We start from the raw sequence: 27,571 nt of genomic DNA on the forward strand, positions 1-27,571 counted from the left end.
TGTAGGTAATTTGGCTTTCAATAACAATGGTCTTGCAATAAGTTGAAGTCTTTTGATAAAGGACTCGGCTAACCCATTTTGTGTATTTACATGAGGAACTGGGTGTTCAACTGAAATTCCTACAGACATGCAATAGTCGACAAAAGTTGCAGATGTGAATTCGCCGGCATTGTCTAAACGAATTGATTTAATGCAATGATCAGGGAATTGAGCTCGCAATTTGATTATCTGGGCAAGTAATTTTGCAAAAGCATCATTTTGAGTTGAGAGAAGACAAACATGGGACCATCTAGTTGAGGCATCGATTAGTACCATGAAGTACCTAAATGGACCAGATGATGGGTGGATAGGTCCACATATGTCGCCTTGGATTCTTTCTAGAAAGCTTGGACTTTCAAGCTTAACCTTAGTAGGAGATGGCCGAGTAATCAGTTTTCCTAAAGAACATGCTGAACATGGAAGGTCATTTTTGGAAAGAACTTTAAGATCTCTAAGAGGATGTCCAGTAGAATTTTCTATAATATGACGCATCATAGAGACTCCAGGATGACCTAATCTTTCATGCCAAAGGGTAAATGATTTTGGATCTATGAGTTTGGAAGCAATGACATTGTGTGACTCAATGGTTCTGATTTTCATCATATATAATCCCGAAGAAAGTGAGTGAAATTTTTCCAGGATTTTCTTGTTGCTAGAATTAGCAGAAGTGATAAGGAGATATTCTTTACCAGCCTCAGAAGTGGTTTCAATGTGAAATCCGTTAAGTCTGATATCTTTAAAACTAAGAAGATTTCTAGTGGACTTACTAGAAAATAATGCATTTGGAATATGTATGTGTGTACCATTAGGTAAGACGAAATTAGCTTTTCCAAAACCTTCGATTATATTAGATACGCCAGAAATCGTTCCAACTTGAGCTTCGGTTTTGGTTATATGGGTAAAGTATTTTCGATTTTGTAGAATCGTATGAGTTGTACCACAATCAGCAATGCATATATCTTCAGAATCCATTCTGTATATAATTAAGAAACATAATTTATTTGATAGGAACATAACACATTACATAGTTCAAATAAAGCACACAATACACACTAGTAACTATAGTAATTCGGACCATTAATGCTCATTCCTCCGGTTGCTAATAATTTTATAAAACTAATCCTCAGCCTCCCACATGGGAGTTTCGTTAGACTCATTAGGACCATTAACACTTATTCCCCCGTTTGATATTATAAGGGAATCATCTAAGTTGTTGGTGAAATTGGTCTCCACCATTTTCCCTTTCGATCTTTTGGATGACTAATATAAATCAACAAGATGTTGTGGGATATAACAATTACGTGACCAATGCCCTTCCATTCCACACTTGTGACATAAATTGTCAGTTTTCCCTCCTTGTGGTGCCTTTCTTTTGGTCTGTGTTTCAGGTTGCCACTTCTGGTGACCAGAGCTATTATAAGGACGAAGATGCCCACGACCACGGCCTCGTCCACGATAGCGACCATGGCCTCGTCCACCTCCATGCCCTTTTCCACGTACATTCTGCTGGAATGTTGTGTTATTTACTTCTGGTAAAGGGGCAGATCTCGTTGGACGGGATTGATGATTCTTAATCACCAATTCATGATTCTGCTCGGCAACAAGGAGGGTTGAAAGGAGATCCCTAAACTTGGTAAACTTGCGCTCCCTGTACATCTCGACTAAGTTGATATTATTGGGATGAAAAGTAGATAATGTTTTGTTGATCTTTCTTTTCTCAGTAACAACATCACCACACATAATGAGCCTAGAGCTTATTTTGAATAGTGCTGAGCTATATGCCCGAACACTCCTAAAATCTTGAAGCCTTAGATTAGCCCAATCATTTTCAGCTGCAGGTAGATAAACTAGTTTCCGATGATCGAACATATCCTTTAGATTTTCCCATAAAATAAAGGGATCCTCGACTTCTAGGTATTCAGATTTTAAATCTTCATGCATGTGGTGTCGGAGAAAAATAATAGAGGTAAAGTTTTCTTCAACCGTGGATGTGTTTTCTGCCTTTATTGTGTTGCTTAATTTCTTTGAACCCAAGTGCAACTTTACATCTTGTACCCACGATAAATAATTCTCCCCAGAAATGTCCAACGCAATGAACGACAAGTTTGTAAGATTTGTCATTATAATCTGAATTTAACACCAAAATTATCAACTTAAACTATCAATGTACATATTACATAAAATCCTACTAAATCGAATGCGTTAACAAGTAAGCAATAATAAATGTGTACATCATTATTATCATCGATATTATGAACAGATCTATATATAAAATGACTAATGGATTTTCACCCGCCATACCGACCTCTGCGTATACAGGTTATCTCCAACCAATAATATATTTAAGTGGAAAATCCTGCATAAGTTAGTTAGGCACAAAAGAATTATTATCCGATAGGCAGGCAATTTATAAATTAAGGTTTCCACTATATTTCGGTATTACCCAAAATTATATGGTACCGTAAATAGGCGGTGCTCCGACCATATGTAGTTAAAATATTAGTAGAGGGGGTAACCACGTCTACTCCGGTTATATATATAAATTATTAGTAGAGGGTATAACCACTTCTACTCCGGTCACATATATTTAAATTATTTGTAGAGGGTATAACCACGTCTACTTATATATATGTACATTTAGATAAAATTATACCTTCTCAGTTCCGGCAGTGCTTCGTGCTGATAACGTGTTGTAATATACTAGCTACAATGATATTAGAGAACTGCTATTTTAACAGAGACAGAGAGAAGAAAGAAGAGCAGAAGTAGTATTGCTCGGGTGCATTTCAATACTTACTGAAGATGGCTATTTATAGCCAAAACAATGAACAAGAACATTAAATGCTTTGCCATTTTTCTACTCCTATTTCTTAGACTTACCGTAGCTCTACTATTGTAACTTTGAATGCATGTATATGACAATCAATTTCTAACATAAACTAATATATTTGAACTAATGATTAAACTCCGCGCCTGTATAAAACTAAAAAAGATAAAGAAAGTATTAGGGTTTGCAGTTTTGAGAGTCGACCTCCAAGATTCTAGCCGCCACTTCTCCGCTCTTCATCCTTCATCCTCTCTCCTGATTGATCATCTTCGCTATCTCATCTTCTCTTGTATTTATTAGTTTTATCAATAAAACCAAGATCTAATCCTTTTGGATTAGTTCTTGTTGAGTACCTTGTCATCAAAGTTGTGCCCATATTTTTGGGATGTTTGTGTTTGTTTTGATGTTTCTGTGTGTCTTGTTATGAGTTTCAGTAACGTTTTCAAGAAGGTGTTACATGATATTTTGGGTGATCCGTATGGCTTGTATCAAATATGGCACAGTGGTAAATATCGCAAGAGCTCACCTTTCACGACATAATATTGTTCATGTTTTGGGGTCATTTTTTGATCCAATATCAGTGGATGTAATTGATAATTCTGAACATTGGGCTACAGATGTTGCTGCTTATGTGAAGGTCGATTGTGATGCTACTATATATGTTCACAACTGATATAGGTTGGATTGTTCGAGATTTGATTGTAATACCTTTTGGTTCAAAGAATTTAAATATTCAATTTGTTAAGCGATCTGAAAACAAAACTGTTATATGTTTAGCTCGTTTGTTGTTTCTTAATCAGGTTGTAATTGACAGTTCGAGGGTTTGTCTCGGCTGGGTTTCGGTTATTTATTAAAATCTTCGCTTTTCGTCAATATATATATATATAGAGTCCTACTCCAATAGAAACCAAATTAGCCTAAAAACTAAAAACCAGTTTCTGGACAGTTTTTTATCACTATTTTTAACTACAAAAATCACTAATTTGTACATAACATGTCACTAATTTATATATAGCATATCTCGTGGATATATATATATATATATATATATATATATATATATATATATATATATATATATATATATATATATATATACACATATATGCAACGTATATTACCATCATCTTCACCCAAATCGTAATAATGGACTTCTTACCATCATTACCAGACGTTTCCATGACTTGCCACTATTGTCTATCATCACCAATAGTCACATACACTTTCCATCATAACTTACAAAACTAACGACTACTTACCATCATCATACAACTTCTATTGCGGCTTCCTACCGTCAAGAACCTTCCTGCGGATGAAATTGATCATCTATAATCGATTATCAATAGTTTAGATAAGTAGATTTTCCCAATTTTGATAATAAAAATCGATGTTTACATACTGTATAAAAATAGTGATTAGTGCAGTATAAATTAGTGATACCCGTAGTTATAAATAGTGGTAGGAAAACTGGTTTCTAGTTTTTATTTTAAGAATGGTTTCTATTTGATCATGAGCCTATATATATATACATATATATATATATATATATTTATATATATATATATATATATATATATATATATATATATATATATATATATATGGGCCTTCTCCTTGAGGATCCATAAAACTAGTAACCTGGTAACTCTCAAGCAGTTAAAAAAAGGACACGGCGTGAATATAGGAAGACACATGCTCTTTTCAAACCTAATGAAGTTCTGTAAATATTTACAAGTTCCGTAAAAACCTAATAGACAAAAATATTATCATCTTATAGAGAATAAGGAATTGAATAATAAAAAATATAGAATACCACAAATACAATGTTCTGTATTTTTTTTATATATTTGTTCTTTTTCATTTTTAGCATGTCCTGTATTTTTATTATACTACAGTTCCTCACATGTTCTGTATTTTAATTTGTATATAAATTTCTTTTTCTTTTTGATTGTTTTTCATTTTTAGCATGTCCTGTATTTTTATTTGTGTAAATATTTTATTTTATATTTTTTCCCGCATGTTCTGTATTTTATTAGTTATATATTTAATTCTTTTAAGTTTTGTTATTATAAATATGTTGTAAGTTCTTAAATACAGAACATATTCTTTTTTCTTTTACAAATATTATTATTTAAATAAACGCTTAAAATTATGTAAAATACAGAACATAAATTTTTGAAAAATGAATGATAAGAATAAATGCATACCATTTTTAAACGGATATATATAATAACTTTTAGATATGTTCAGTATAATTTTTGAAATATTTGAATATAGGTAGTGTAATTTAAGAACACACCCAAAAATTAAAAATATGGATTATAAAAAATATGATATAAAAATAAAAATAAAACACATTATTAATATGAAATATAAACTCAAAATAGAAAAGTATAAGTGGCTAAATGTTTCGGCACAAAATGGGTGCATGTATACAGTTACATTATGGTAGCAGTGTTTACAGTTATTATACTAAAACATGTGTTGGACGGTTGAGATGAAAAATTCCTAAGTTACCCGGATACTTGAGTTCCTCGCTGATCTCTCCCCTATATATATATATATAGACACACACACACACACACACACATATATATATAGGGCATTGCTCAAAAAAGAACACTCTTAAAAGAAGAACAACACAGAACACTTTAGAATCAAATATAGAATCTCATCTAAAGCTTAAAATACTTTCAAATTTTAAGTTGATTGACTTTTTTTTTATGAATTATAATAAAATCCGTCATGTTTAACAATAAATTTGGCTAAAAATAACACGATTCTATGTAAAATTATTCGTGCAAAAAATATATATATATATCTATTCTGGTTTCTATTTTGGATTTTGTTCTGGATTCTATAATTTTTTATAGTAATAATGTGGATGAATTTGGATGTTAGATTTCATATATTAAATTTAAATGGTGTTTAACTATACAATTATAATCTGAACAAATCATTCTTTGTGAAAAATAAAGTGTTATGATAGTGTTCTGTGATGTTCTTTTTTTAAAGTAAACTTTTTGGAGTACAACCATATATATATATATATACCATATAGATATACCATATATATATATATATATATATATATATATATATATATATATATATATATATATATATATATATGCAAGTGACCAAACAGAACCAATGTTATTCTAGAAACTAGAAACCACTCCTTCGATCACTATTTGTAACTACAGAAATCACTAATTTCTATGTTGTTAATCACTATTTTATGCAGTGTAATCATCAATTATTATTTTTTATAATTGAGAAAATTTACTTATGATTAATATTGGTGGTCAATTATTGATGATCAATTATAGTTATAGGAGGTCCATGATGGTAGCAAATGAGAGGATGAGGTGTGTGGTGATGGTAGATAGTCGTTAGTAGTGGCAAGTTATGATGACAAATGGTGATAGACAAATCATTATTGTAGGTGACAATGATGCTAGGAGTTTCATCAATGCAGTATGATTGAAGATGATGATGATATACGTTGTATATATGTGTATTTATATATTTATATTTGTCATATTTTGCATATATAAAATAGTGATTTTTGATATACAAATAAGTGATTTTTGTAACTAAAAACAATGATGAAAAACTGTCCAGGGACTAGTTTCCAGTTTCTAGGTTAATATATATATATATATATATATATTTGAACTAGAGAAATCTATCATCTTAAAACGAGTATTATAAAATTTATTACTATGTAATAGAGATCTTTTATTTTAATAAAAAATTATTACGATTAACTTTCTACAAATATCTATCATACAATGTACACAAATTTCGAGGTTCATGATCGGAATCAAGATCTGTGATGGTGGTTGAGCGGTGGTGATGAAATTTTAGAGGTGGCTGAGATTAGGGTTTCGAGTTGCCTCCAGATGCTCCCAACTCGTGTCCCCCTAATTTGCCTACGTACCCCTATATTTACAGGGGATCAAGCCAGTACGTAGTTCTTTTCTCCTAAGAAACCTAATAGGATTAGGTTTCCCCTTCTGCTGTCTTCCTCCTGAAAGGGGCCCAATACGATGAGGCCTAGACTTGGGCCTTGTAGACTCTCGAGCACCCAAGACTTACCCCAAATGCAAGGACGCTTCTCTACTCCCCGACAGGGACAACCTGCCATACTACAGAGATAGAGCCTTCCAGGGTGTATCTTCGAGAAGGTTCCATAAGCTCCCCGACAAGGACAACTCGCCAGACTACAGAGCAAGGCCTCCTCTAATCTTCATTCTCTATCTCCCAAGGAGGGCAACTCCTCAGACTACAAGGTAGAGTCTTCGACAAATTAACAGTAGGATCTATACACATCCAAGGGCGTCCCCCTAGGTAAAATATGTCCCCTTCTGCCCTTCAAATGACGATCTTTCTCTGTAAGCTTAACTTGGCGCGCCCTGAAGATAAGGCGCGCCCAATCTATCTGAAGTGGGTTCTTCTGATTGACATAGCTAGTTTGGGCTTGGTCCAATCTTGAGCCTATCATAGTCCTCTTTCATGGGCCGGGTCTTCATGGTGATTTTTGCGTATAACAACTACCCCCCAGATCTTGGTGGCATTGAAGATGTCGACGAGATCTTGATGTCCTTTATTCCCTGAGATGTCCCATTTTGGTTGTTCTCTGTTGAGGCAGAAGATGTTGACGTTCTTTAACTAGGCGCGCCATATGTCGCCGTATAATAGCTGAGTCTGAATAGTGCAACTGAGTCGAATGAAGGAGATTCCTCTGAAGCCGATGTTGAAGAAGTTGTTTGAAGATGAAGATAATTCTGCTTGACGGGGGCGAAGACGATGTTCGCTTGACGGAGTTGAACGCAACATTTGCTTAATGGTAGTGCTCGCCTGATGGAGACGATGACGAGGTTGCTGAGGATAAGGCCGCGGAAGCCGAGGCTGAGTTGATGAAGATGAGGCCGCGGAAGCCAAGACTGAGTTGATGAAGATGAGGCCGCGGAAGCCGAGGCTGAAGGAGAGAAAAACTTGAGGTTGCAGAAGCCAAGTCGATGAATATGAAGCCGTGGAAGCCGAGGCTGAAGATGAGCGTGCCTTTGATAGTTCTACCACGTCTTGGATGAGGATGAGGCGTGCCCCGATGGTGAAGCAAATCCTTCCAATTATTGTTGACTAGGATCTCAGAGACCTGATGGCGCGCCTAATGTTGGATTTTTGGGTGTAACAACTACTACCCCCCGGTTCCGAATTGTCTTGAAGATGCTGGTTGGAGAAGACAGTGTTGCGAAGATGTGTTGTGACATATATTTACTCTGAATCTTGAAGACTGGAGTGTTGGACGTGTCTCTCTATACAATTATATATACACAATTATATTTAGCAAAATAATAAGGTTAGTATTTACCTCATGGAGCGCCCTGTTAGGGGAAGGCGCCCCCCGTTTTCTCTCTTTCGCATTATCCATAGCTCCTTCCCTTACTTTCAGCCAAGGATTTTGTTCCATCTTCTTATATGCTTCACCTTTGAGACCTGCAATTTGGAAATTATAATGTCTTGTCTGTCGCCCTTCTGATGTTTGAAGATTATGCACTTGAAGCGTTTGGAGTAAGTGCGGAGAGCCATGGTACTTCTGATCTGATGTTGCGTCATTGGCGAATGAAGGAGTCTTGATTACTTTGGCAAAGAATGGAGACAGGACTTGATTGGGAGCGACGTGTCAAGATCCTCCTGAGATTTGTCGATGTTGATTGTACTGATCCTTGTTGGGTTGAAGGATCGTTGTAGACGGAGTGTTCCTTGGAGCAAGAAGATTTTCTAATGAAGAGGCGAGAAAAGTTGACGATGTTGGAGCAAGAGGATTCGCTGACGTTTGTTATCGAGTTGTGTAGTTGATCTGAGCATCCATGAAATTGAAGTGAAACACGCCTGTGCCTTGGGGTGTGCCCTGTCAGGGGGAGACGCGCTTCGATATATTCTTCCTCCCTGCAAGGGATGGAACCAACACAACATATTGTATGTGAGTACTAAGGAGAATGTTTACCTCAAGGCGCGCCCAGTCTGGGGGAGGCACGCTTCCTAACATTATTCTTTCCTGCGAGTGATACAACCAACACAATATACTGTATACAAGTATCAGGAAGAATATTTACCTCAGGGCGCGCCCTTTCAGGGGGAGGCGCGCCTCTTGAGAATTTCAATAGAACCTGCATAAAACTCTTCACATACAAAATAATAAGAGTTTCAGTTACTTATCTCGTGACGTACCTTGTTAGGGGGAGACACATCTTGTAAATATCCTAATCCTTCTTCATTCACAATGTTTTCATCCTGGGCACACCTTACAAAATTCTTGGAGTTCTTCCCTGTCTAAAAACAACTCACTAAAATAAAATATTAGGTAGAGGTACACAAAATTAATGACATAAACACAACACATAAATTTATCAATATATTTATGGTATAATAATAATCCATACTCGATAAGAGAGATATATAATTCGATTATGCATAAAATATTTGAATTTAAAACATACATATCCAAGAATAAATATATGCATGACAAGAATATATATACTAAATGAAAATTATAACTGAAAATAAAAAATACTTATCTTTTTGTTGAACATGTGAATCATCACGTACCTGCACTTATATCAATTTAACTCTAAAATAATATTCTAAATATTGATTAGATTATAATACATGTGAAGTAATAATTTCATAATCAACACAGACATACCATATATAAAGATGCATAAAATTTAATATAGCACTTATCTCTTATATTTTTGATGGACCCGTCCAGGAACCATAATTTTTAAATTCTATCGTCCATTGGCTTTATCAATCTTGAACCTCCAGTTTCTATCATTTATTTTCATCCTGTGATAACTTTTTCAAGGTAAATAAAATCCCTGCTATGTCTTTAAAACAAAGTTAGTCATACATAATTTTCAAATGAACATTTTCAGTATATGTGTCATACTTAATACCGACATGCTTAACTAATAACTAAAATTATATTAGTGACATAAGTATACTGGATAATATATACGCAATTCAAAACTACGCTAAGCATTTACATTTTTTTTTTGAACAGGAAAATAAATTTCCATTGATACTGAGTATCGAAAATACAAGGTCTAATGAGACAGAGGTTTCTTTCATCCAAAAAAGTATACCATCTAACCGAAGAGTAAGCAAGTACTCCCGGACGTTTAGACAATATGACCTTTAATGTCCGAAAAGAAAACCCACCAACCGGGCCTCGTTAAAACCCTGCAAGAGTAAAACCCTATGGGAAAAAAACTCAAGGGGAAAAAGAGTACCCACAAAACACAATTACATTAGTTACAAAGAAATAACAAGAAAAACTCGTATCTTCCTACTTTCGTCAATCTGCTACAGCCTCTACTTTCGTCAATCTGCTACAGTGGCTTGTACATTTATATTCACCTTTCATCTGCTACCTCCAAAAACCCTTGAAATATAAACCTGTAAGAAGATTGTAGACATTAAGTGAAAAATTATTAGTGAGCACTAAGGAAAGAAATAGTGCAGAAATAATTTAAAACCAAACACGCGACAAATGACAATTAATTTAAAACAAAAAATATATGCTAAAATGCTTGTACGGGTCAAAATAAACAAAAATCACGATAACTCAATAAATGAGACAAATTAAGCCCTCAATTAGGGCACGATTAACAAACATTAAACTCTCAATTAAAAGACAATTAAGCCTCAATTAAGGCACAAATTAAGAGACAATTAATGCTCTCAATTAAGGCACAATTAACGCCTTCCATTCTGAAACCGACTGATCCGGAACAACGGCCGTCACCGTCATCGTCTTCGGCCACCGCCGCGGTCCTAACTCTCCAGCACGAGACTGAGCCGACACCCGATATCATAACACAAATCAATCTCCGTCCTTGAATAGAAATCCGCCGGCTTACATTCATCGGATGACAACATAAATTGAAAAGCGAGCCGCTGATGAAGGTAAAAGGGTGTTGGTTGGGAGGAAACAACGAAAGGAGGGAGGGCGGAGTGTCGTCCGGCGGTTCACGCCGGCGACCACCGGGAGAAAGGGAGAAGGCAGCAGTGAGGGGAGAAAGAGAGGAGAGAGGAGGGTCGCATGTGTGCGTGCGTGTGTTCTGCGGTCGTTGTGTGTGTGTGTGTGTGTTGAGTGTGTTTATGGTGGTACGAAGGCCGGGATCAACGGAGACGCCGCCAGGCGGAGGGCAAGTAAAGAAGAGGAGATAGCCGTGCTGTTTTTCTTCAGGATACGATAATATGTTTTTATCTTTTTACTCACATCTTTCCATCTTTTTACTTTTCCATCCTATTTATTTGCTAAGCATTTACATTTAAAGTGCATATATAAACAAAATAAAAAAACATGAATGATAATGCATGACAGAAATTTATATTTATATAAAATTGCAAAGTAGATAAATTAAAAGAAAAAAGCAGAAAACTATCTTAGACAATTTAAATTTACAGGTGCTACCTAAGAATTCAATCTCCAACTCTTCTGCCGCACGAAACACATACTTGCACAAACATATATATACCTACTATATGCGCGTTGTTAGTAATAAAATGACTATATAGATGCTCATGATATATTAGTATGACAACTGAATAATGCATGATACGACTAATTTAAATTATTTAACCCGACAGATATTAATAAAATATTAACATGCATGGAAAATATATATTATCTGGAAAATCATAAAACTCAGAACAACTTATCTTCACGTCCCAGAACGGGTAGCATCTCCCTCTGTTGCCTTCTACGTCTGGCCTCCCTTGTCATGCAGCAGGGCTATTTTTATGTTGCAGGTAGTATATGTCTTCTTCTTTTCGAGCAAAACCTGGCTTGTATCCGGACACCTCCAGCAGGATGTTGATGTGTAAACTAGTTCTGTTGTCGACGTCAACACAACCCATGAACATGTGGTTTGATCCCATTGGAGCTAGGTTGATCCAGGCTTCTTTTTAAGCCACCATTTTTTTGTTTTTGTTTCAGGCTACTCTTCAGTCTTCACATTCGTGCATCAGCCATCTCAGCCATCATGCATGTCTTTGAAAATTACATGGAGCCAACATCTGCAAGTTATTTCTCCGTAATTAGTATAATAATTAGGGCGAGTCTCATGTCGTCTATACTTCATAGTGTCTTTACTCCTGTACTCCTGGCTACTGTAAATCACCAAGTACTGGACTCCGGACTGTTCCCAACGTGTGTCTGTTATGCTTCCATATCGAAACTATTCGGGGCTTCGGACTATGTCATCTTTTACAAAATCTCGAGCTATCTTCACTTCATGGCTTGAATACCTTAAACATGTTAATTATGTCATAGCCAGACCCCTCTCGGAGCAGCGGGATTATGACACGCATATCATGTGACTGATAACGACCCCCTTTTTGATTATCTTCTCCCAGCACACGTAAATATAGCAGCTATATGCTGATAGAATTTGATTCAATCAGGTTGTTGAAAGTATACTGCTACATGGTTGTCCGAGATGCCTTCGGAGTAGTCATTTATGTTATTGTCGCAACACGGAGGTTTCCTTCATTATGGCAGCCAATATACATTGACGTACGGGAGAAACTGTCATGAAATATTCTGGGTGAACAGATCATTACTACGCACATATATGCCATGAATCTTTATAAACATTGATTATATAAAGACGATTACTATATATGTCATCAAAAGTATTATAATTTATAACGGAGGTTTCCTTTGAAGCTTCCGCCAGAGAATTGGTTTCATGTCCCATGCGTCGGTGCATCTCTGTTTTCTTGTTTCTTGGTTATTAGCAGTAAGATCATATCGCAAGTAACTTCTAAACTCATATATTCATCGTCATGTATGAAGATTTAATGTATAATCTATAAACATCAATGAATACCATAATATGAATATGCAAGATATATGATACATATAAGCAACTGCATAAAATTAATTAACTAGTAGATTAATAAAGAAAAGCAAGAACTTATCTCTTTAACGAGGGAGGCAGCTAGCTGAGGTCGATATACACTCGTTGGTTCCCATTATCGCGTGTTTTAGGCTTGGCAGACGCCGGTATATCATAATTAGGGTTGATACGCAATCCAACACTACGATCATGTGAGACTCTTCTGATCTGGTCATATACGTGTGGTAAGTTTAGAACCACCTAAACACAGCCTCCGCTCAAGGTAAGTTTTAAGTACCAAGTATAATTGATGTTCATGTCCTGTGACGTACGATTGTTTGTCCTCCACAAACGAAAGATCTAGAGGCCCCTACTTCTAGGGTCAATTTGTTAACGGAGGAATTTGGTAGTTAACAAAATTCGAGGTTCGTGGCCGGAATCAAGATCTGTGATGGTGGTTGAGCGGTGGTTGATGGTGGTGGAGTTTCCTCCAGATGCTCCCAACTCGTGTCCCCCTAATTTGCCCACGTACCCCTATATTTATAGGGGATCAAGCCAGTACGTAGTTCTTTTCTCCTAAGAAACCTAATAGGATTAGGTTTCCCCTTCTGCTGTCTTCCTCCTGAAAGGGGCCCAATACGATGAGGCCTAGACTTGGGCTTTGTAGACTCTCGAGCACCCAAGACTTACCCCAAATGCAAGGACGCTTCTCTACTCCCCGACAGGGACAACCTGCCAGACTACAGAGATAGAGCCTTCCAGGGTGTATCTTCGAGAAGGTTCCACAAGCTCCTGATAGAATATATATTTATATATATTTTAGATGATAATTATTCTCATATTAGTTATATTTTACATTTAATTGGACATATATTAATTATATTTTAATATCTTATTGTAGGGAGCAAGGAATTCTAAATTGGAAAGGATTTGGACAAATTAGAAGAAAATTCGCAACTATTGAGCTACCCGCATTTGGAATATTGTTTGGGCCATATCTTGAGTTCTAGAAGTCGGATTTGGGCGATTAAACAGCCCACGCGAAGATAATTTAATTTTATATCATTCTAGAAGGCTCCAAATATCAAAAGCCCGCTGAAACAGCCCAGGAATAGGGGAGAAAGTCAACTGCGAATTTTGACCTTTTTGAAACCGATTCAGTTTCGGAATTGCCTTGTATATTCCTATGAGAATAAAAACACTTTTGTATTAGGTATTTTTTAGATAGAATATTACATACGTATTATTGGGAGGAGAGCCACCAAGAAGAAGGAAAGGATCGACACTTTGTATCGTATTCTATTCTTTTCATGATTTTACGTGTCTTATCTTGATTATGGTCGGCTAAACCTCTATTGTTGGAGGGTTGTTTTGAAGCCCTGAACCTTATCACAATTATACAGTTTTGAGTTATGGAGATATGTTTTGATTGTGCTTATATATACGTCAATGCTTGTAGAGATGCTTGAATTAACTAGGGTATGCGGACATCCCAATATGTTATGTGATTGTTATCTCTGCAAAGTCAATTAATCTTTCTATGCGGAGATGGGATTAATTGTATAAGTTTGTAATTCGTTTTAGCCTTTCTATGCGGTCCATGGGGTTATGCGAATAGCAGAGCTTGTTTCTATGCGGTCCATGGCAAGTTCTCTATAAGTATCTTTCTTAACATATCAAAGGAATTCAGAGTTGTGTCGTACGTTCAGTGGTGGATTTTCATGCTTTCCAACATATTTATTTTATTGCTCTTAATATAATTTTTATTAGATTAATATTTAGATTAGTTATAAAAACAAAAATCGAATCATTTATTTGTTTAGAAAAACAGAAGAGAAGTGAGCCCTTGATCCTTGGCGTTGAACGATACCCTTGCTTATTCTATATTATAAACAACTGAAAAAGGGTTTAAATTGGCTCACATCAATTTTTTCGCGCCGCGCCGCCGGGGATTGAATTTTGCTTTTCTTTTGTTTTGTATTTTTTGTACATATTTTTATTCCTCCGCCGTTACTTGTTTTGTTTCAGGTATAAGGTGGAACTTTTTGAGTAGTTGACATGGCAATTCCAACACTATGTGATGATGTTGCGGTGTCGATTGCTAGTTATGGAAATTCTTGTATGGTGTATCCTGATCCAGTTGAAGGGAAGAGTAACAATTTTGAGCTCAAACAGAGTCTTCTAATGAGATTACCTGTCTTCGATGATCTTCCAACCGAGGAACCTAACTGACACCTTTCGAGATTTGTGACTATTGTTGAATGCATGGGACCTGATATGGCGGATCTTCAGATTTTAAAGATGAAGGCTTTTCCGTTTTCACTTGATGGATCAGCTTTGGATTGGTTCGAATATTTGCCTATGGGGTTTATTACTTCTTGGGAAAAGCTAGTACGAGAATTTTTGCAAAAGTTTTATCCAGCAACAAGAGTGATTAACATAAGAAGTCAAATAGCTTGAATTCAACAATATGCAACTGAGAAGTATGTTGAGTACCATGCTAGATTCCAAAAGTTAATGAAAAGGTGTCCTCAACATGGTTTTTCTAAAGGGAGTCTATTACACTTCTTCTATCAGGGTCTGAATGAGTATGAAAGGAGATTATTGGATTCTTCTGCTAGAGGTGCTTTTATTGATTTATCTCATGATGCTGCTGAACAACTAATATCTAAAAGAGCCGCCAATGAACTAGACTATGGGAGTCGTGCAAGGTCGGAATCAATTTTAGGTGTTGAATATGATCAAAGGTTGACAAAGATTGAACAAAACTTGGAGAGGTTGAGCGCATTAATTGAAATTGGAAGAACACCTCAAATTCAAGTATGTGATTTTTGCGCAACTCCAGGACATTCTACCGATTCTTGCCCATCTTTTGGTTACGGAAATCAGGAAGCAAATCATTTCTTAGATACATATAATTCAAGGATGGGAGATCACATAAGGTATGAAGATACTAATGGTGCTCTATATGGATTTCAGTTTTGGGACAATTCTCCACATTTAGGTTTTCAGCAGAGGGAACCACTCCATCAGAATTCAACTAGTGGAAGCAATATTGAAAAATTATTGGTCAAATTAGTTGAGGGACAGTTGGAGATGCAAAAACAATGTTCCAAAGATTCTCAAGGCATCAAGGAGGTGCAAACACAACTTGCGGGTGTGGGTAGCAATATAAATCAAAAGCATGAGTTTGTTGAAATTCATGAAACTACACAGACGTACTTGATGAATTAGAGAAAGAATCCAATGAAGAAGTGGTTGCAACAGTACCCAAAGAGAAGTCTCCTAACTTTTCTAATCCAGTTGATTTTAAAAGTCGCTTCATCGTATTCCTTTTCCGTCTAGATTGATGCAGACAAAAGTAAATGAGATGGAGAAGGAATACCACGCGGATACAAAGATAGTTACTATGGAAGAAAGCACTGTTAAACAAGATTCCGAAATAGTGGAAGAAAAATTGAAAGATGTGGTTTATGGAGAAGATAGTAAAGATTTGTGAGGGTTGAAGTTTGTTGGAGTTATAGAAATTTCAATGACTCCTATATGCACTACAGATAAATCAACTTCTTCGTTCATTCTTGAATTTGAAAATTTTGCTCTTGAGGGGATACACAAAATTTTGAAGGAGTTGGGGTTTCTTTTGGTATTGCAAGATGCACCTAAGCTCGAGCGGAAGCCTTTGCTAACTCACTTTAGGTATCATATACCTTTCAGCGAGAAATAAAGGGCACAACATCTAGCCAAAGACGTTAAACAAAAGCGCTTCTTGGTAGGCAACCCAAGCATACTGTATGGTTAGTTATTATTATTATTATTATTATTATTATTATTATTATTATTATTATTATTATTATTATTATTATTATTATTATTAGTACTACTACTAGATAGAATTTTTAAAATCCAAAAAGATTGAAAATTCAACAAACTTTGGTTGTGGCTGTGTAGTTTCATGAATTTCAACAAACTCATGCTTTTGATTTATATTGCTACCCACACCCGCAAGTTGTGTTTGCACCTCCTTGATGCCTTGAGAATCTTTGGAACATTGTTTTTGCATCTCCAACTGTCCCTCAACTAATTTGACCAATAATTTTTCAATATTGCTTCCACTAGTTGAATTCTGATGGAGTGGTTCCCTCTGCTGAAAACCTAAATGTGGAGAATTGTCCCAAAACTGAAATCCATATAGAGCACCATTAGTATCTTCATACCTTATGTGATCTCCCATCCTTGAATTATATGTATCTAAGAAATGATTTGCTTCCTGATTTCCGTAACCAAAAGATGGGCAAGAATCGGTAGAATGTCCTGGAGTTGCGCAAAAAACACATACTTGAATTTGAGGTGTTCTTCCAATTTCAATTAATGCGCTCAACCTCTCCAAGTTTTGTTCAATCTTTGTCAACCTTTGATCATATTCAACACCTAAAATTGATTCCGACCTTGCACGACTCCCATAGTCTAGTTCATTGGCGGCTCTTTTAGATATTAGTTGTTCAGCAGCATCATGAGATAAATCAATAAAAGCACCTCTAGCAGAAGAATCCAATAATCTCCTTTCATACTCATTCAGACCCTGATAGAAGAAGTGTAATGGACTCCCTTTAGGAAAACCATGTTGAGGACACCTTTTCAGTAACTTTTGGAATCTATCATAGTACTCAACATACGTCTCAGTTGCATATTGTTGAATTCCAGCTATTTGACTTCTCATGTTAATCACTCTTGTTGCTGGATAAAACTTCTGCAAAAATTCTCGTACTAGATTTTCCCAAGAAGTAATAAACCCCATAGGCAAATCTTCGAACCAATCCAAAGTTGATCCATCAAGTGAAAACGGAAAAGCCTTCATCTTTAAAATCTGAGGATCCGCCATATCAGGTCCCATGCATTCAACAATAGTCACAAATCTCGAAAGGTGTCGGTGAGGTTCCTCGGTCGGTTAGGTGAACAGCATGAATCTTCGGTTTTTAAAATTGAAAATCGAAATTGCAACCGAACTGCCCGATCGATTTCGGTTTTAAATAATCTAAGTTCTAAAAACCTCGGTTCAGTTTCTATCGGTTCGATTTCGGTTTTAAAAGCGCAACAAATAAAAATAAGAAACATAGATAATATATGTTGATTCAATATATACTTCAAATTTAATAATGAACCACATTATAATATTATCAAATTTTGATAAGATTAGATTTACAATGAAACTTATATATTTTGTGGGGATCATGATGGAAGTAGATTACCAACTTAATTGTAGTGATATCGAAAGAAAGTGCTCGGCGGAGGAACTCTTTTGGATAAAACATATATAAGTAGTTATATAAATTATGGAATCATATCAATTAATTATGTGCAATCTACACACACATATATATAAGTAGTTATATAAATTGTGTGTAATATACATATACATACATATAAACACACACACACACACACATATATATATTATTTATTTTGATTCGGATTTTTAGGGTACGGTTTTGGCCTAAAACCGGAACCGCAACCGTTATAATCAGTTCCGTTTTTAAATTTTCAGTTCAGATCGGTTCCGATACCTTTATAATAACTCTCGTCTTCAAATACCTTTTATAATTATAATATATTAAAATCCAATTATTAAGTGTTTTGATCCATTGATATTTGCATGTATTGATTGTTTTAATTTATAAAAATATTATGATACTGTTAAAATTTATTAAAACAAAAATATTAAAAAATATTGTTCATGATTCTATTTGCAAGAATTTTTAATTTGTAATATATATAAATAAATTTTGTTTATTATAACTACAATACATATAAACATCCTCACTAGAGTTATATCTTATGCTTATTTATTTTTAACTCTTTTGACGGATTTAATTGTTAAAAAATTATTAACATGATAAATTATTTATCAACATATTTAAATAAAAAAATGTTAATATAAACATGTTTATTAAGTATTTCAAAATTTGTTTTAATTAAAAAACTTATTTATATTATAATTTTATTTTTGAAGTAAATTTAAAATTTGAAATATATATGATGAAAAAGACATCATAATACTGACCCGTATATTGTTCAGGTCATGCGATAATTTTATAAAAACTTATCAAACTATTTTCTGGCGGTATTTTTAAATCCTATTAAAATCATGGAACTGGTCTCATGTAAATTAAAGTTCCCAACACAAAAGGCAAAATACAAAACTCATCATCTAAAAAACAAAATATATGACGGATAAAACCGGCCGCCATATAACGAGTTTTAGAAATGAGGACGTCGTTTTGTTTAGTTGATAAAATTTTGATTAATTTAAAATGACCGACTATGATTGGTCAGTTTTAATGTTGACGTTTCCGGTTAAAAGCCGACTGATCATACGGTCGATATATGCTTGAATATTTTTAATTAAAATTTTAAGAATTTGTTAGATAAAAGTCTAACGGTAAAACTGACCGAGATTGTGATCATTTTATTATTTATTTTTTGTCGTTAAATATATTTACTTATTTAAAAATGAAAAACATATATTACCTCTGTCCCCGTCATTTCTTTACGTTATTTTTTGACACGTTTTTCAATACTTATTTAAAGTATAGTTTTATAATATATTTTTCAAATTTTCTCTGACTAAAAATTTGATGCTTAAATTTTTATTAAAAAAAGAAAATTTTAAAAAAAATTATAAAACTATACTGTATAAGAGTTTCAAAATGTGTGCAAATAGTACGGACGGATGGAGTATGTGACATATGGACACGACGTGTTTGTCCTATTATGTACACATGTGACGCTCATGTGGCACCAGTTGAACTGTTGGATCCGCTTGTAGAAATTTTTTGTATCAGTTAAAAATTTAAAACCGATCCTGACGTTTAGTGATTTTAGACTTTAAGCACGATTAATGACTCTAAGCCGATCAGCGTAAAATCGATTATGTTTTTAGATCAATTTTAGCATTATAACTGATCGTACGCGGATGTAACCGATCAAATTTTGAGGTCGGTTTCCAGTGGCGGAGCTAGGAATAAATATGACGATGGTCCAACATAAATTACTTAATTTTAACTTCTGCTTTATTTTTTATTTTAAGCAAAAAACACTTATTTTAGCTCAGTCAAGAGGTCTCTTAAATTTAGGCTTGCGTCTCTCTTGTGTCTCTGACCGGTCGTTTCTCTCAGCTTGTCTCTCTCCCTCAGTCTCTCAGTATTTTTTTCTCTGTGTTGCGCTGTCTTGTTGCTCTGTGTGACTCATGTGGGTGAGGTCAAACATGTATTATGCCTGCAGGCTGGGCTTCCTCAATTAAGAAACAAATAAGTTTGGCCCAATTTCAGGATGGGCCCATACCTACCCTGGTCTGTTCCTCCCTCCGCCACTGTTTCCAGTACAATGAACTTATTGTACTATTCCTTTAGCATGCGTCTTATACTATTTCTTTCGTACAATTACAGAGTATATTTATATATTTCTTCACATTCTTGACCTAAAATTTTGGCAATTGTATATTTGTTGAACTTTAAATTATTTTTTAAAGACTTCACATGATCTATTTATAATATATATTTCTATTTATAATAATTTAAAATAATAATGATAATATTTGTAAAATATAAACATATCCCATTTTATAATTATTTTTTTATTTGAAGATGCTCTGAACCTGTGAAGTCATAAACTAATTATCTGGTTTTTTCTTAACAAAATATACACGAAGTCGTCATTATTCATCCATTTACACCAGAAACAAAGAACCATTATATTATAAAACTACTTTTTGGTGGTGAGTTCATTATGTGCGCACACGATCACCAATTATATACACGAGTAATTTACTAATTCTATGATGAATAAGTATACCATTCACGGAAACAACGTTGCTCGAGATCGAATCTCACATTATACAAATCTCATGTGTAGGAAAGTATTTGTGACCAACTAGTGTGATTATGATACAATCCATGAGCTAGCATGTGAGGAACATCACACCTTATGACTTTAAAAAAATATGAAGCACGGCATAATTTATAGGGAGGACAGTGGACCATTACCAAAGAAACAAACACATTCTCCTCACATGCTTGCACTATCATCATCTTTCCCCTTTCTGTGTGAATTTTAATCAGCCTAAATGGAGTAGACTTGTGTGTTTTTGCTTCAACTTACAGTTGAAGATTTGCTTATATATATTCAGTTTCATCGAACATAAGTTGAAGCAGGGACGAAGCCAGCAAACATCCATAAGGGGGGCCAAAAAATTTTCTTCAACACAATGAAATTTTTCGTCAACACAGTGAAATATTAAATATAAAATAAATACAAAAGTACTAATAAAAAAATTATAGTAGAACCTTGTCTTCTTTTAAACCAGGAAATCAAATATATAATTGTGTCAGTTAAAATATTTAGCTATTTGTCTTTAGATATATAAGAGTATAAAATATCAGGAAACTCATCATAATAACTCTAAATTATACTATAATCTTTAATTAGCAAGTAACACACATTAAATGAAATTGTACTTCAAAAAAAATGATATTGTATTTTAAACAAGAGTAAGTAAAATTTTTACAATATCTAAAAAACTAAACATTATGCTTATTAACCTTAAAAAAAATATTATACTTATTTACAAGATGACAAACTATAGTTTAAACAAGTAAAAATATTACCTGGATGATAAAATTTGAATTGACGATGAGTAGAAAAATATTAATATTAATTAAAAAACTGATAATGCACAAAGACTAACTTAATTTATTCTACGAAAATGAATAAGTGGGGTTTAAGTTTCTCGGATAAGAAAGTCCTCCACCAAAAATTCTTATTTTTGTAAAAGAATTATATTGACGTTTACCTTTATCACATAAATCTTTTTCTTAAATAGTATAATTATATATATATATATATATATATATATATATATTTATATATATATATATATATTTGTTTATTTTTATTCATAAATTTGGTCTAATACATAAATTAGAGAAATCTAAAAATTAACACTTCATCTTATAATGTTAATTATCTCTTAAAAGTGAACAAATATTTTTTTGGGGGGCCAAATTTTTATATTTATATAAATATAAAAAGAAAATATAATTTTTTTCAAAATTATATAATACAAATTATAGTATTACGGAAACCCTAGGGGGGGCCATGGCCCCTTTTGGCCCCTACATAGCTTCGTCCCTGAGTTGAAGTATAATATTAAGGGTGTGTTAACTTTGATGGAATGGAACGAGGAGATAATGCATAAAAAATTATAAATTCTTTTTATGGAAAATGAAAAAAGTATGAAAAAGTAATTATTAATTAGAAAATGAGTCTAAATTTTCTATGGCAAAAACTACTAAAAAACATGATATAAGTGTAATCCGTATTTCTTCCAAAAAATATGGGTTATGTTTTCGGTTCAAATAATTTGGAGTGAAATGATTAAAAGAATAAAAATTATAAATATTTTCTCTAATTATCCATGATTTAAAATACAAATTTCATTTCATTTTCTCTTTATCTCATGAATATACCTAAGTCTTATGTTCCAATTCAACAAAAATTATAAATTGTTTGTTTTCTTAAAAAACACTATCAAACAAGCACTTGAACGTTATGGTTCTACTTTTAGGATTTCTGTGATTACTACGTTTGTGTTCCTTGACATGCTCACCGGTCACCAACCACAATTATATCACATATATAAAATCAAAAGGTTCCCACGAGCCCACGATCGTGGGGTAAAGGTGTTCAATCGATTGAACAAGTCCTTTAAATACTATGACGTTATTACATCCTAACCCCAGGCTGGAAAATTGTTCGATGATATAATTAAAAAGGAGTTGCAATCAGTTCACTGTCCCATGTCCCCATTATATACAATTGACATGATGACCATTTCATGTTTCGGTTCCTTCAAATCGCAGCCACCGACTTTGCTGAACTTCCAGCATATAGACAGGCCTCATGAAGGTATGGGATGGCAATAATGGCATGAAGCGTCAATGAATTTCAAGACCACCGTGACGGAATATAAATATAACCGATTTTTTAAGATCAGCCGAGACATTGCCTTACACGGACTTGGCAAGGATCATATTACATAACATGCATACACATATTTGTGATTGTACATTTGTACCTCTATGTATGACTAGTAAGCCAAATCCAATATCTACGCTTTCCGGACAGCTGTTTGTTTATAAAACAGAATCCATTCTAATGGATAAAAATGCCGAATGGTTGGATCTAGACATCTAGTAGTTGGCATTTTGCCTCCCACAGAATATTTTGTGGTCACCTTCTGACCAACATCTGATGGGAAGATAATTTTACGAGTGGAAAACATTCAATTACACCAAAATAGTTCAAACCAATTTGTAACTACAATAACTTTCATTCAGAAAGATTTCTAACCACAAATATTTCGACTTCTATAAACAATGACAACAAAACATTAACCATTATACAAAAAAAATCTCTACAGTCTAATGACCGTGTAAAATGTGTTATTTGTTAGTTCTAGTCTTTCTTTGATGGGCTTTTTAGTTTAATTTTTCTTGAAGAAAAAATTATCTCCAACAATTCACAGAATATAACATTCAATACAATAAGATAGTAATAAAGCTGTTCCTGTTAATCAAGTCTAAAAGGTAAAATTTCAAAAAAATACTTAACAGAATAAAAGACATAACTTACTCCTCAATTGTTCAAGTATTGTAGTAACAACCCACAATTGAGGCACAGAGGACGAAAGATAATAGAAGGCTTGTCATCTTTAGCATACATCCAGAACATAAACTGATATGTGAACCAGTGGACAAAAAGTTGATACATCAAAATCACATTATCCTCCCAATCAACCACAACATAGAGTTCACATGAAAAATTACACGAAAATCCAACTAAATCGAAAAAGAAATTCAACCTCAATACAAATAATATCGAACTTAGAAACACTTCCTGTGCACGATTGATGGACCAGATTCATCATATTCGCCCTTGGATATCCACATCTGATGCAACAAACAAGTGGTAAGGTTAAATAAATATATGTATGACAGTAATTTATTAATAACAAAGACATGAAAACTTATTTATGTATTTCACCTGTTGGAATGTGCTGAGAGATGCAAGAATCGATCCTCCAATCCAGACACTGTATTTTCTCTCTGGTGGTGCAACAACTTTGATCTTCATGCTGCTGGGAGCAAGAGCAGTAATTTCCTTGCTCATACGATCTGCAATACCAGGGAACATTGTTGAACCACCACTGAGCACTATGTTTCCATACAGATCCTTCCTGATATCGACATCACACTTCATGATGGAGTTATAAGTAGTTTCATGAATTCCTGCAGCTTCCATCCCGATCAGAGATGGCTGGAACAGGACTTCTGGGCAACGGAATCTCTCAGCTCCAATGGTAATGACTTGTCCATCAGGCAATTCATAGTTCTTTTCCACAGAGGAGCTACTCTTTGAAGTTTCAAGCTCTTGCTCGTAGTCCAGAGCAACATAGGCAAGTTTCTCCTTCATGTCACGGACAATTTCCCGCTCAGCAGTGGTGGTGAACATGTAACCTCTCTCTGTTAAGATCTTCATGAGAGAATCAGTAAGATCACGACCAGCAAGGTCAAGACGGAGAATGGCATGGGGAAGGGCATATCCTTCATAGATGGGTACAGTATGGCTCACACCGTCACCAGAATCCAACACAATACCTATTGCATAAAAAACATATTAAAATGAAGGTTCAAGAAATTATATCAAATAGCAGAAGATAGTTGCTCTTAGGGACAAATACGAACCAGTAGTACGCCCACTGGCATATAGCGAAAGAACAGCCTGGATAGCAACATACATTGCAGGAACATTAAAGGTCTCAAACATGATCTGTGTCATCTTCTCCCTGTTGGCCTTAGGATTGAGAGGTGCCTCAGTTAAAAGAACAGGGTGCTCCTCAGGGGCAACACGGAGCTCATTGTAAAAAGTATGATGCCATATTTTCTCCATGTCATCCCAGTTACTTACAATACCGTGCTCAATAGGATATTTCAAGGTAAGAATACCTCTCTTTGATTGGGCTTCATCGCCAACATAGGCGTCCTTCTGCCCCATCCCAACCATAACACCAGTATGTCTGGGCCTACCAACAATACTTGGAAATACTGCTCTGGGAGCATCATCACCAGCAAAACCAGCCTACAGATCCAGCATGACAATACATATTCAAAAGTGATCAAACATTCAAGATAAGTGCCTTTGCTTCTTACATGGTGGATAAATTTATGAGCATTACAAAATTCAACTAACCTTCACCATTCCAGTTCCATTGTCACACACAAGGGGTTGGATATCCTCAGCATCAGCCATTGTAAATCACTGCAGAAGCTTTACTAGATAAATCATAAACGAAAAGCATAAAAAAAAAAACCATTTCTCAAAAAAAGTCCAAAGCAATACTGATCTATTATGTGTTCTCCATTTGTACAGCATGCACAATGTAGTTCATTATACAAACACAAAGTCACTTCACAAATCTACTCGAACACGTTCCTTTTTTTAAGCTAACAAATAACACCTTCCAGTCAGACACATACTCTAATCCAGATTCTAAAATCAGACATTCACTATAAATCCGCATAAATATCACATCACACCATAACTAAAAAGATTCGGTCCAAGTAACGTAAATACTACAACAAACATACAATTTTAAATAGCTTGGATTTAACATACCAACTACTACCAGACTTTCATTTCAATCACATAAAACAACAAATACACCATCTAACCACTTCACAACACACTACATACAAGCTATTTTTAAATTAACATAATTTTATTATATTGAACTCTATAGACGATCTAATCGCTTCCAGTCAAGCGCAGAAACAATCAGACGCCTCATTCCACTAAATCAACTCCATCGCAAACTAAATTACGCAATCTGAAGCTGAATCACCGATAGAACACATCAAATCAACTATCTAACAAAACTACATCATCTCCAGCATCAAAACTATAGATCGAACCCAAACAAACGCATAAGAACACCTAAAATCACGATTTTACATAGATCAAGCTATAAACACAGATTCAAATCATCATTTCAGCTCAAATAACTTCAGATTCACTACATCAGATTCAGATCCATACGATTTCAAATTAATTTCATCACTTACACTATCAAAACAAAGCTAAAAATATACAGAATTACAGATCGATACATACATGATACATCCGCATATATGTGTGTAAGAGAGAGAGTTAGAGGAGTACCGAGAAATTCTCCGACGACGGCGGCGGCACTTTCTCTCTCTAGATTTTATCTCTCTAGGTTGTAGCGATGAAGGCGGATATGAGCTTGAGTGAGGGCAGAGATGTAGTAGATATATAGACTCTATTTATGTATTATTTTATTTTATTTTTATTTGAATAAAAGTTGAAATTTGAATGAAATGTGAGCGAAAATAGGAAATTGAATTAATTATTATTTAATTTATTTAGAAATGAATTTGAAAATTGAAATTGAGGGGAGAATCATTGTGACCACGAGAAAAGATAGGGTGATGGATTGACAGCTTTCCCGCATGTTTCTCGATAGCTTTCTGTCTAATTTACGCCTTCTGTTTATATTATTAAAAAATATTTATTATACTTCTAATTTGTAGATTCTGAGTTGGGATAAAAAATTTGTAGATCGTGTGACTAATATTAAATAATAAATACTCTAATGACTAATAATATTTATATAGGTTAATGCTTTATAATCCAAGAAATTTTTACAAATTTTTTTATCAAATTATGTGACAGACAAGTGGAAAATTGCGATTGGGTGATTGATGTATATACATGGGTTCTTATTATTATTGGAGTCAACGCAGGCAATCAGATTTCAACACATTATTTTGAAAAAAAAATTAGGATAATTTATTGGGTACCTAGCATTTTTCATGTATATATCTTTCTTTATTTATAAACTAGTGGAATAACACGTTTCGCGCGAATGAGAAAAATATAAATTATAAATATTTAAAAAATTTGTATGATTTATTATTTCTAAGTCCTTTTTTCATCTTCGTATATCTCGTATAATTTTAAAAGTCAGAAAAAAGATATACATAAATATATGTCAGTGAAGACTCCCCGCAAATCAAAATAAATCAAACACTTTTTGGAAAAAACTTCTGAAGAAAATATAAAACATTTAAACCCCATCTAAATACTACTCCCTCTGTCCTAACTCCCAAACATTTCTTTACGGTTTCTTTTTGGAATGTCGTATCAAATTCTTTACATTTTAAACCTTACCAAAAATAATTAATGGGTCACACCACTTCACCCACTTTTGCTCTCTTTTAACACTACTTTTACTACATTATCTCCCTTTTATACATTGAGAATCAATCGGTCCACTATTTCGCCCACTTTTCTTTCTCTTTTCCACTACTTTATACATATTTATTAACCTTCGTGTCCAAACCAAACGTAAAAAAAATTGGCCGGAACGGAGGGAGTAAGATCTCTAATAAATTCTAACTGAAGCAACTCTATAGATGAGTTGGCATTAATTGTGCTTTTGCAACAAATTCAGCTTCATAAGCTCACTTAGCTGACTTCTTGGATAATTTTAAGTTATCTGAGCATCTCCAATGGAATTGGTTATAATCGCTGGCTAAATTGGAATAAACTATTATGTAAAATTTGTTAAACCTCTAAGACATTGTACTTCAATGATATTGGCTATATTGATTGGTTATAATTTAGTAATAGTATGTTATCGATATTTAGA

The 27,571-nt window shown here is 34.3% G+C and overlaps 3 protein-coding genes across 4 annotated transcripts; all 3 read right to left on the reverse strand.

Moving 5' to 3' along the window:
- Positions 1 to 1,299: 1,299 nt before the first annotated feature.
- LOC108219046 (uncharacterized) lies at positions 1,300 to 2,160 on the reverse strand. Its single transcript, XM_017392294.2, has one exon. It carries the CDS (start codon positions 2,158 to 2,160, stop codon positions 1,300 to 1,302), a length of 861 nt encoding a protein of 286 aa, XP_017247783.2.
- Positions 2,161 to 16,669: 14,509 nt separating this feature from the next.
- Positions 16,670 to 17,665, reverse strand: LOC108219054 (uncharacterized). Its single transcript, XM_017392307.1, has one exon. The coding sequence runs from the start codon at positions 17,663 to 17,665 to the stop codon at positions 16,670 to 16,672; it is 996 nt and encodes a 331-aa protein (XP_017247796.1).
- A 5,866-nt stretch (positions 17,666 to 23,531) lies between these two features.
- On the reverse strand, positions 23,532 to 26,200 carry LOC108204327 (actin-7). 2 transcript variants are annotated; one of them, XM_017373707.2, is made up of 5 exons: positions 26,059 to 26,200; positions 25,090 to 25,158; positions 24,585 to 24,978; positions 23,884 to 24,497; positions 23,532 to 23,789 (listed from the first exon to the last, which is right to left on the reverse strand). In XM_017373707.2, exons 2-5 carry the CDS (start codon positions 25,147 to 25,149, stop codon positions 23,724 to 23,726), a joined length of 1,134 nt encoding a protein of 377 aa, XP_017229196.1. In that variant the 5' UTR covers positions 25,150 to 25,158; positions 26,059 to 26,200; the 3' UTR covers positions 23,532 to 23,723. The 2 variants fall into 2 exon arrangements, with proteins under 2 accessions (XP_017229196.1, XP_063948985.1); XM_064092915.1 differs by having other exon boundaries at positions 25,090 to 25,172; positions 26,059 to 26,150.
- Between the last annotated feature and the right edge of the window lie 1,371 nt (positions 26,201 to 27,571).

The sequence above is a fragment of the Daucus carota genome, chromosome 1 (assembly GCF_001625215.2).
Source record: "Daucus carota subsp. sativus chromosome 1, DH1 v3.0, whole genome shotgun sequence".
Lineage (NCBI taxonomy): Eukaryota > Viridiplantae > Streptophyta > Magnoliopsida > Apiales > Apiaceae > Daucus > Daucus carota.